The sequence below is a fragment of the Struthio camelus genome, chromosome 2 (genome assembly GCF_040807025.1).
Source record: "Struthio camelus isolate bStrCam1 chromosome 2, bStrCam1.hap1, whole genome shotgun sequence".
In the NCBI taxonomy this organism is placed as follows: Eukaryota; Metazoa; Chordata; class Aves; order Struthioniformes; family Struthionidae; genus Struthio; species Struthio camelus.
The window spans coordinates 18943891-18955825 of record NC_090943.1 but is presented as its reverse complement, the minus strand read 5'-3'; the positions used below and the strand labels follow the sequence as shown (position 1 = coordinate 18955825).

At 40.1% G+C, this 11935-nt stretch overlaps 1 protein-coding gene across 3 annotated transcripts in view; it reads right to left on the bottom strand.

The window, feature by feature from the left end:
• Positions 1 to 4977: 4977 nt before the first annotated feature.
• MKX (mohawk homeobox) overlaps positions 4978 to 11935 on the bottom strand; it is a 49688-nt gene continuing 42730 nt past the window's right edge. The window contains exons 6-7 of one of the 3 annotated variants that reach the window (XM_068934501.1): positions 7716 to 7749; positions 4978 to 7596 (exon numbers count right to left, since the gene is read on the bottom strand). In XM_068934501.1, coding sequence (XP_068790602.1) covers positions 7410 to 7596; positions 7716 to 7749 — 221 coding nt within the window. In that variant the 3' untranslated portion in view covers positions 4978 to 7409. The remainder of the gene's footprint in view (positions 7597 to 7715; positions 7750 to 11935) is intronic. The other 2 variants (XM_068934502.1, XM_068934503.1) reach the window with 2 other exon arrangements.

Genomic DNA, 11935 nt, shown 5'->3' with positions numbered 1-11935 from the left:
GTTCTTTAAAGATAGATTTTAACTGTTGCCCAGAGTATTTAGCTGTGCATTTCACTGAGGCCTCTCCTCTTCATTCCTCCCCATGAATAGAGAGCTGGCTCAGTTTTCTTCTGTATGTGAACTCAGCGTACACGAATAGGAAATACAGTGTTGAAGGCGACCCCCAATTGGGCTGTACAGTGTAGGCACTGAATCCCATGACAAGGTGTCCATGGGTCTGCTGTGCTCTCCTGACATGCTGGCACAGGGCTGTGCTGTCTTGTGCTGTCTGACTTCTAAATTTCTTCTGAGTATGAGATGCACAGTCTCACAGTTTTCAGCCCTGGCTGACAATTCCTTAAAAGTTTGTGAAAAATAAGCATGCAGTCCCTTACAATGAACATTCCCATCCTCATGCCAGTTAACATGAGGAAGCTCAAACAGCTTCACTGAACATGCCCAGCTCACAAGGATGCTTCTATGTGAAAAGTCTTTTCTTATACCTGAACTTCTATATCTTCACAACATCCATGAAGTCTTGGGGGCCTAAAAGAGGCCTATTTTAACTCTACATCTGCATCTATATCTATATCTATATCTATATCTATATCTATATCTATATCTATATCTATATCTATATCTATATCTATATCTATCTATATCTATATCTATATCTATATCTATATCTATATCTATATCTATCTCCCGATTGGAAGGAGAGGTTTACCCCTTTCTAAGATGAAGTTTTTCAGGTGCTTCAGTGTGCTCCTCAGGTGATGTTGCAGAGGCAGGTAGGTAGATCTGGACTGAGCTGACCAGGTCTCAGCATGGTGTGGGACTTAACTCTCTTACTTTCTAAAAGAGTGGTTTGTCTCCCTGACTCTAGCCATGTCAAAGTGCAGTATCTGGTCTCAGTTAGTAGTTTATTCTCCTACTGTTGTCAATGGAGAGCTGGAAATGCTGCACAAGGTAATGCCTGTTCTGGAATATGTGCCTGAGATGCATGGGATTAAGGCACCTGCAGATGTCTTTCTTCCTCATTCTCCACTGACTGTTTGGGATTTTAGCTATGAAAGCTGCGCCCAGCTCAAGTGAGAAGGGAAAACATCTTGCCTGAGGTTCCTCAGTTCAGACAGCCTTCTTGGAGAAAGTGGATCTCATGCTACATATTCAATCTTCAATTATGGTAAAATCAGATACCAGCGTGTCTTCAAGAGCACCAAACTGAGGGCACTCAACCTGTTCAGCTGAGATCAAACTCCCACTGATCTCCCACAGTTACCTCACTTACCAAATAGCACTGCTCTCTCCTACTTTCAGAGTCTCATATCAACAGAGGGAGCCGTGAGGGACCTCTCCTAGATGCAATCCTCATCCTGCTGCCCCCTTATTGTCCTCTGATGCTCCCTGGTGCTTAGAGCATCTCCAGGGAGAGCACCAGCCCCTGGCCATGGACCGGGCCCTGAACAAGACTTGTCCGAGTACAGTGGGGCCTAGACTCTTCACCAGGAAACTATCTTTCCTACACTCAAGATCATGTGCCTTTACCGTAAAAGAAAGAAATGTCCCTAATTTGTGGTTATTTACAGCACTGTAAATCAGGCACATGCCACGAAGTACCAATAAAAATTGTTTAAAATCAGCCTTAAATAGCTAAACTCTCAACAGCAGCTCATAAAATGAGACTTGGCAGTTCTTAGGTAGTTATGGTTAAATTGACAGTCCTTTGGGGAGTTAAGATAGCCAAAAGCAGTAGTAGATAGGAGTGAAGTGATAGATGGTGGAGCTTGCTGGTTGAAGACCCTCCACTGTACACTCCTGAGACTTTGTATGTTGACTGGCCCTGAGCTGGGAGAAGGGAGATATCAGACTTTGTCACTGAACACTAGCTTGCTGAATCATATATCCTTTATCTATGTGGCTCTAGAAACTGCAAAACAAGACAGAAGCATGAGCTTTGGCATGAAGGAGCTCATTGCTGTCTGCATGTAATAGGAGACTTTTCAGGCAGGAAGAAAGATAGAAGGAGAGGCATATCCAAAGCAGGCTGAAAGAAAAGCAAGGAAATCTGAAGAAGGAACCTACAGCACAAATAAAAAAAAGCCCATCCATAAAGAAACCAGATCTCAGCTCCTTTTAAAAAGTCAGGTGCGTGAGTTATATTAGCCTCGAGCCAGGTCTAACTTCCGCTGCCAATAACCACTTCCACTGCCAATAACCCAAGCTGACATAACAGCAACATTAAGGAGGTTTGGGATTTTTTTTTTTCTGTTGCATTAGGCATTTATGTCTCTTTTCCACTTCTTTTTTTTTCCTTTTTTTTTTTTTTTTCACAACGTACTTGTATTTTAGCCAACCTCCTCCCTCCTTGTTAAACAAGAGGCATTTCAAGATGGGGCCCAAACCTAAACACTGGCTCAGCAACCCCGCACTGTGAAAGCCACACGTCTGGGTTTCAAATCTGCCACTGGTGCTAATGTGGACCGAGCACACCCCAATTCTAGCAAAGGAGCTCTTGCAACCTGAGCTCACATCCAGGCTGGATTCCTATCAACTTTCTTGCAGAGTGTCAAAATAGTGCTCTGAGGTAATTCAGCCTTTTGGGCTGTGCTTTATCTCATTTTCCTTCCCTAGCTAACTGTCCTAGGTATGAATTTCCCTAGAGCACCTTCCAGCCTCCAGTGCCCTTCTACACACAACAGCTCAGTGATGCAAGGCAATGCAATTGTCTTCTTAGCAATGATGAACCAAAGCATGGAAAAAGTATGAGGACGCTGTTGTGGGCAAGTGCAGGCACAGAACAAGCAGTATTCCAAAAGCTGCAAAGACAAATTTTGCACCATGCTAAGTCCAATTCATGTTCTGCTAAGGACCTTGCTGTAGCAGATCAGGCTAGGTGCCATACAAAGGTGGTTACTCAGTTTCCGAACTGGAACAGGTTTCTGTCCAGCTGGCTCACACCAGGCATGCAACTGTCTGCACTTGGCTATGGAAACATGCCTAAGTCCTCAAACATTCAGAAACACTTGAATTTTTTAGGTTAGGAGCTTAGATGCCTTTGAGGTTCTCCATGATTCTCCAAGAGTCTCACAGGTTGTTGTTCATGGTAAAATGGGAATAAAACTGGGGTCTGTTATGCTTAAAGTAGTTACTGTGACCACTGAATTGGTTCCTACCAGATTTCACAGCTGCTTCCAGGGTACTGAATAGTGTCATATGCATGGAGGGTCTGATGTTCTCAGTTTGTGCAGAGTCCAGGCTCCATTTTCCTGCAAAAAATAGGCCATAGTTTAAGAAAGTGTGCTTATGTATCATAAGGATTGAATGGAAGGGCAACATGAGTTGAAGGCTTCATTTCAGAACCTGAGATTTCACAGCAAAAAAAAGCTGGTATGCGTGAAAGTCTGCTGTGCTGAAAGACAGCTGTAACCTTACCTTTGCCACATAGCACTACTAGGGCAGTACTCATCCCGAGCAGCAGTGGCAAGCTTTGCTGCTGCAACTGCTTCGCTCTCCTGGCAGTACAAGGATCCTGGCTCTGCTAGTCATGCTCTGAGGTCCTCATTGTTCTCTTGAACAAAGTACTTGAGAATAAGACTTGCAAAGTTTGCCATCTGTGGACGGCCCTGGTAGGCCTGACTTACAGGAGAAGGAAGGGAAGGAAGAGAGAGGTCTTTCACAGGGAAGCCTCAGCACTGCACATTTGTGTTGCAGCTTTGACAGGCTGGACAGCCAGACAGACTTACTCTCATCTTCGATCCCAGACTCTCTTCCACATACAGCTGTCTCGTTCGGTGCTTGGAGGCTGAGCAAGGGGAGCATGGCCCAGGGCTCCTCAAAAGCATAAGAAACTGAGGCGTCAGTGTGAACCAGAAAGCCTCTGGAAGGACTCCCAAGGAAGGCCTTGAACTCAGGCTGCCTGCAACCCCCACTGCTTGGCAGCGTTCCTGTGGCAGGCAGGGTATGTGTACCACCAGCGGGCTATGTGGGCAACCATGATCAGGGCTCTGAGTGAAGCCTCATACAAATATTCCCTCACTAGGGCAAAGTGGGGAGTTAGAAGAGTTCCCTGGATGCTGGAAGATGAAAGTGTAGTCCTGACTATTCTAACTACTGAGTAACGTGGCCAAAAATTGGACCTCCCTTTTTTTTTCAGTGCTTTTTAGGAGGTTGGGAGCGCTCAGCTCTTGCAAACTGTACAAGACAGAATGGATGGGAGAAGAATGAGTTGGTTCCTTCACATCATGTTCAGGCACAAAGTAGGCACCAAGAAGCCCAACATCATTAAGATGCGAGTGTTTCTACACACTCCCAACAGCAAAAGTCAGGCTGTGAATTTCCCCTCAGGACTTCACAGAGCAATTGAACTGGACAGACATTATAGACCTATACATATATCGCAGGTAAGCAGAACATAAAACCTCAAAGTGCCAATTCCCCTCCAAAACCTTAGTCATCATCCTTCCCACGTAACTGGAGGTACTTTGTTGATACACTCAAGTTAGGAGACCAGTTGCACTGGGCTCTCACTACTGTGAATATTCAAATTCTAGATGGGCTGATTGTAGCTCCTTCTCCATCAAGGCTCCAAAGCCTGGGCCTCTCAGAACATCCACACATGGTACTGTAGACAGAGGTAGCCGGGAAACAGAAAAGACCCCTAAATGACTGATATCGGTCCAATGACTCAGGATAGCAACTAGCTATGGTTCCTTATGCACTCCTCAAATGCAGAGGATTTATAGCCATCATGCCATGTTGTTATTAGCAGTTATTAGCTTACCCTTGCTAAACAGCCATTTTTATCAGGAATGTGCTAAATTACTTCACATAACCTTGCACCAAAAGGTGTATTAATCAAAAGACTACCAATGCTGTTTTCTCTTTGCTTATCGTGTGCTTCTACCCAATTACAGGAAAATCCAGAATATTACAGGAAATCAGAAATGCAAACGACAGATAAACGAATATTTAATTCAAACCAGCAAGATGTTGTTTGCAGTTATTTATTTTACTAAAATGGTTACATATGTTGAAACAAAGAAGAGCAATCGTAATAATGTTTGTTTTTCCTATATTATAAATAATTATTGAGTCTTCATTAGCTGTTGGCTCAGCATTGATCATGATTCTTGTTATTTAAAAAAGACACATAATTCATTAGAATCTGTGTTTCAGAAAACTCTAAAGCAGCAGTAGAAAAAATAATAAATTAAAGGAAATGGTAACAAGAAATTATGCCAAGTATTTCTTAAATTTTAAACCTACTTGATGTGCTTTACAGATTAATCTTTGCGCTTTGATCATTTAAAAAAAGAACCATGAACAAGTTTTTTATACAATGGCTTGTCTTCTCCAATTTTACTCCAGAGAAGTCACCGAAGGTGTCTTTTTTACATGACAAATATTGTTGTCATTTATGTAGACAAAAACACTGTGACTATATCTAACAGAAAAGTTTGACAAAACCATCAATTTATTGTCACAAAATATTTAATACCAGAATAACTTATAATAGTATGAACAAAAGTGAAGTATTAACTCTCTATTAGTTATAAACTCACATTATTATGTCAAAATCCAGTAAAGTATCAAAAATTATTGTCATGGAATCCTAGACACATAACGATGCAAGTCAGTAAAACATATACTTCAACTGTTCATACAGTCATGACATACATTTCTTGCTTGGCACTTTAAGTCAATGCAAATCAGCAATTTAGAAAACAAAGTAAAAATATATATGTACAAAATATTTTCATATCAAATCATTTTCATTGTACACTAAATAAACCCAACAATATGTTATGTTACATTAAGAAGTTTCCTAAGAAGTCACACCAAGGCTGATATTTGCAATGTAGCTTGACTGTTTTAGTGCAACTGGAATAGCCTATATTTGCAAGTTAGTTTCATCATTAGCACAATCCTGCTCCCATTGAAATGGTAGTTTTACCATTACATTCAATGAGGGCAGGACTACAGTCAGATCTTGTTCATTGATGGCTCACCAAAAAGAGAAAAGAGGACAGGGATAAGTAGGAAAAAACCTGATAGGATACCCACAGGAAAAAAATCCAAATCCTAGCAACAATCAGCTCTTTTCCAGTTTTCTGTAACTGACTCAGTATAAATTGTATTTGGCTTTGCCACTGTTTATTCAAGCACTGTAAACCTCATTAGAATATTGTTATACGACTTAAGAATAAGTTGAACACAAAAAAAATCCCCTTAAAAAACAAACCTGGTTTTGCGTTAGTTATTACACTCAATAGCTGTCAAGTTTAGAGACATGGCATTTAATACATGGTTTAGTATCTACTTAAAACCCTCCTAAACTGGATGCTGAGATTTTTCAAGGTTTCATGTCCCATATGTTTCTAGTTTGGGCTTTGATATTTTGTTACAGCTTTTTTTCATTGAAATGTGAATTGTCAATCAACTGTACTCAGTTATGCAGTACGTACAAAATAAAAACATGTAAAACACATTAAAGTAATAATTTGTATCATGGAAACTTGTTGAGCTCCATTGCAAATAATAAATTGCACTATAGAATTAGTTTTGTACAAGAAGAAATCAAGTTTTGTTTACTTACATCAAAACTTCAATAAGTCACTAGCAAAGCCTTAAAAAGAGAGAAATTCAGCTTGGATTTATAGATAGTCTGGCTTGAACCTTCTCAACTAGAAATCCATAATGGGCAATGTGTCTGGGAGCACATGTATAAGTTCAAAATAATCTGAACAATCAACATATTTCCTAAATTTGTGTGTTCTAGAGTATTGCACTTTTCAAAGGAATGATTTTGGTATTTTAATATACTGCATATACAGGTGAGAAACATGCATAACAACCTCATTGTCACTTTGACAAAACATACTGTACAATGTTTATAACACTGGTTAAAAAAAAGAGAGAGAGGATGCTGTAACAATTTCATTAAGACTCAATTTGTACAAGTCAAATAAGCACAATTTTCCAGGGCCTCCAGCAGTAATGTGTTTAGCCCTAGGCTGTTTAAGCCCACTTGGAATAATATACAAAGGTTAAGCATTATGGCATTATCATTTTGAGGCATAATAGTGTTGTACTATGCCCACGTTATAGCTTATTTCTTGAAAGCAAGGCACTTACTGTAATAGCAATGCAAATATCTTATGCGCACTTTGATTAACATAAAATAAGTTAATGTTTTGATAAAAACAGGTTTTTTTATAATTTACATGCCTTTTATAGAAGCAATTGAACATTTCATTTAACACTATGAAAACATCTGAGTCTGAAGGAATGTTTTTTTTTAACTGACCATACTGTAAAAAGGGGCCTATTTTCCACATTTGCCTCATATCTGTTAATCTGATTTTACTGAAAACCAATCCCGTGAGGAAAATGTCCATTAGACAGGAAGAAGAAAAAGGACCCATCTCTTAAAACTGCTGAACTAATGGCACTTTAACAGTCTTTACTTCTGATATATGTGATGATTTTTGAATGATGCAGCTGGTAGTTCCCTGCAGCTTATCCTTTCCTTGGGCAAGGTTCGTTAGGGCCATAGCTGCGTTGATCTCCTTCCAGTATGTTTCATCTTTACTGGTTCCTTTTCTGTTAGCTGCGCTAGATTCAAGCAATAACAAATATTTACATGTACGGCTTACATAGCTACAGTAGCTATGTGATGTCAGGATAAACAGTAAAAATAAAAATATTGAAATACTATAAAGCCCCTTACTCACCTTTCACACTTATTTGGTCCGTTCTCAAGAGTTTCTGAAAACAGAAATAAAACATGTTAAATGTCTATTTTCTTTTAATAGTTTTTAAAACAAGCAAATTCATGGAATTGGCAAATGGAAAAAATAACCCAGGATTAATTCCAAAATTGAGACTAGATTTCTAAATAAAATCCTTGTTCAGGCACCTATGAAGGGTCAGATTCACTCAACGGTCTCTGTGTGGAGAAATCAGCACTGAGCTCTGAGCAAGGCACATGTCCAAAAATTCACTGTGGGGAAATTTCAATTGTGGGGAGGTTCCTGTGATAGCATATTACAGGAGTAGGTATTGGTGAAGCAGAACCTGCTGTCGTCAGTGCTGAGTCCTGTCCGGAGCATCCCGTACCAGGCTGGTCTGGAAAAAAGTATTTTGGTTATCTCGGTAGTAGTGAGAATAAAGCTGGTCTTGGAAGTTTAGCCACATTTTGCAGGGCAATGGAGCTGATTGTTCAATATATAAATCCCAAGGACATAAGGAATTACAAAAACTAAAACTAAAAATCGGATTTATTGCCCTTCAGTGAATGCACTCCTGTATGCACTAAAAATAGAGCGTTTGCCCATAAGCAGCCATCATGCGTGTGGTTTTGAATGTGTCCCTTGCCCAGGCTGCAACTCGCTCACAAGCGCAGGCTGAGAGGGATGCATATTTCTAAAGCAACAAGCACACGTGGTTAACAGCCTTCCAAGATTAAATTGCATCACGGGCAAAATCTGCACTTTCCCATCAACAGTCATATTTGTTCATTCATGTAAGTCCTCACATCGCAGAGAAGCCAGAAATATTTACCAGGCGGAAATGTATAAGCTTTATTCAGCACGCCTGCTATCCTGACAGAGAAATGTATTATAGAGGAACTAGATGTTGATGCCTTACGGCAATACCTATGAAGAATGAGTCAAACAAAAAAAACAGCTATGGCATGAACACTAATAGCAATAAAGACGTAGAAAGCCCCTATACTCAGCATACATCTAAAGTATGTACATCTACAGTAAAGCCGTGCACCTCTTCATGAGACTGGATTCCCAGCCAGAAATCAACCCTGTCAACATTTGATCAGGAGAGATACACTGAATGATACCGAAAGCCACCTTCTTCATGCAGTATTTGGCTACACATCGTTATTTAGCCTTGCTTCATTTATGTTCTAATAGTGACAATTTCAAAGAGGAGGTTTAGGATTGAATAGGTCAGTAGGTATAGAAATGGAAATGGCAAGTAATAGAGCATGTCATTGCCAGAGCAAACCTGGATATAAATACACATCTCTCATGCATCTGTCAGTTTCTTTTGCTGCTGGAAAATATTTCCTATGAACAAAAAAATTGCTTGTATAAACTTCTGAGGAAAGTAGGTGTGAATGGTGACATACATTCCAATTCAAGCGTTTATTTGAAGGAGTATTTGCAAATATTTTTTAGTGGTGTTTAGCCAGCTCTAAAGGAAAGTGGCTTGCCCAAGGCATATAAGAGCAGTCGCAGAGCTAAAAAATAAAATTCAGGAGCAGGGAGTCACACAATCTTAATTTTGCTGGAGGTTCTTCCTAAATTAAAAGAAAATACATTTTTTATTTAATTCAAATTTTATGTTTTTTAACCAAGTAATTCATTTCAAAGAAACCTGAAACTGGGCTACAATAAAACCATTATTGATAATTTGCAAAGCTCTTGCTAAGAACTGGTATTAAAGTGTGTTAGTACAACCAAGCCTGGAAATCCATCATTTCAATGCACAGGCCCTCTTTTTCTTGCCAAAAATCCTTTTCTGCTACACCAAATCTGTAACAGCACATCTTAGTTCGTACTGCCATAGCATCCAAGCAGCTCACAGCTGTTTGAACTCCATGTTTCACAGACCCTAGTGAAGGAAATAAATATTTTCACCATTTTTTTGATGGGGATAACCTCATGAAATAGCACAAACAAATAACCCAATTTTGCAGGGAACGTGGGTCTCCAGACCCTTTGCCTTCAAGGGGGCATGAGCATGCCCCGTACTCCCTGGCCTTCCTTCACATCTTGCAGGTCAAGTCAGCTTGATCCAACTCAAAAGGGAGAACTAGAGGCAGGGTTCATCTCACTTGCCATTAACCTGCCATCTGAAAGTCGTGCAACTTTTTCTAGACTAGTAGTCCATCCACTCACAAACAACAAAAAGGTCTTGTAAGAAAGAAGTGGTTGCAGCTGACCTATCAACATAGTACAATTTCTCTATGTGCTGCTGCAAAAACAGACAGGCTAGCTCTCTTCCACGGCCACCTCCTCCCACCGTTTCCCTTCTGGCAGCAATAGCATCCATGTGGATATGTTGTAAGCTGAATGTGGGGAGGACCAGGCCTCTTCTTTGGAGGTTAAACTGGTGGTGTAACTTTGGCCTTAGCTGCCTACCTCAGCCTGGGATATACTGCAGGCTGTCTCCTTACTGCTGAGACAGGGAACCTAGATGAAAAAATTTTATATAGTTAAAAAAGAAAAAAAAAAAAGCTGACTCTTGCACAACATTTTGCTTATTCCTCACCTTTCATAATCTACCTGCATTGCCCTGAACACTAATTAAGGCTTTTGGTAATCACAGCTTTTGAAATTTGACTTAGCTGCACAACAACTGCACAGCAGATTTTAACTGTAAAAGCAGCACGCCGGTAAGACTGTCACAGGAACATAATCCAAGAACAGCAGTCCCAGTATGGAAAGGGATAGGTTTCTTGACCGTTGTACAATGCATTCCTAAATTTCTTCTCTGAGATAATGAGGGAAATGGCATTAGGCCTGCGTAACATCACTGGAAACGGCAAATAAAGGCATGGAAAAAGGATGCACCATACTGAATCCCACTGACTAGTCTCAGGTAGGGATTCACCCCAGAACAAGTGCAGGCAAGCAGACCCACCCCTTTACTCATGGCCTCTCTGTGACTACACAAGAGGCACCTCTTTATACAAGGTACCAAGGATGCACCATAGCTGCCCTCACCAAGGTTTATCTTGAAGGCTATCTTTCATCTACCTAAACATTGGGGGGCAGCCACCTTTGGTCTCCCCTGAAGAAATGTGATTCTCTCTCTACTTGGATCAAGACAGGCTGTCACACAATTTTCAGCCTCTATCGCCGTCAGCGCAGAAGTCCTGGCTCTCCTCTGACATGTGCGCCACACTTAGTTCAATACCAGTGTGTAATGTGACTCTAGAGAAATACAGTGAGGGTGGATTTTTATATTCCATACTGTCCCCAAGACTTTTATACACTAAGGCTTATACTCAAGTTTATCAGCTGCATAACATTGACCAGCACAAATAACTTTTCTAATCAAATCACAGCTGCACTCAATAGCATAGTTATTAATTCAGAACCAAATCAATTAGCTAGTGATGAAGGTGATGTGTTATGTCTCAGAAAAGCAATGCACTTCCTGGGAGAAGGATATTGGTAAGTTTTCAAAATATATTGAGCTCCAATTTAAGTCTACTTAATACTGAATATCAGGAACATCTTTTTGTCACAAGTCCAGAAACCCCTTAAGAAGGTGGTCACTTTCTCTGCAACCGGAAAGTTTTAAGCACTCTGAAAATGCAAACAGAATTATTTATAATTAAGGATTGTCATCTATGCCTCCCCTTCTTGTGCTTCGTTCTGCTCCCAAGTGCAAACATCCAGAGAATCAGCTTTTGCCTGGCCAGGAACGTCTCATTCTGCTCTCACCATCCACCCAAAGAAACCAGCTAGGCTGGATATTTGTTCCTTCTTGTTTATAATAGGAAGTAACTATAAATCACTTACCAATGGAATCCTGTATACCTTTCCATTAGTATGAGTTTTCAGTATACAGCTTACTGTAGCATGCAGTGCCAAGAGTGTAGTCACTGGACAATGCCAGCTTTGTGATATAGCACAGTATTTTTCAGGACTTACATAATTATTAATAATATATGTAGCACATATTTTTTTTTTTTTCACCATGAAATTTCTTCATAAATATTCACTGGTTGATCCTGACAGCTCTCTTGCAAGGTAACCAGTAGTCCCATTTTAGCATAGATGGAAATGAGTCACAGAAGTCCAAAGACAACATGTGAAGGTAATATTCCATCCATTTCAAAAGCATTTATGAGCAGATTTTTACAGGTTTTTCTCCTGCATTTAAAATCTTTTCTTTTGTTCTTTTGCTATCAGGTAAAATG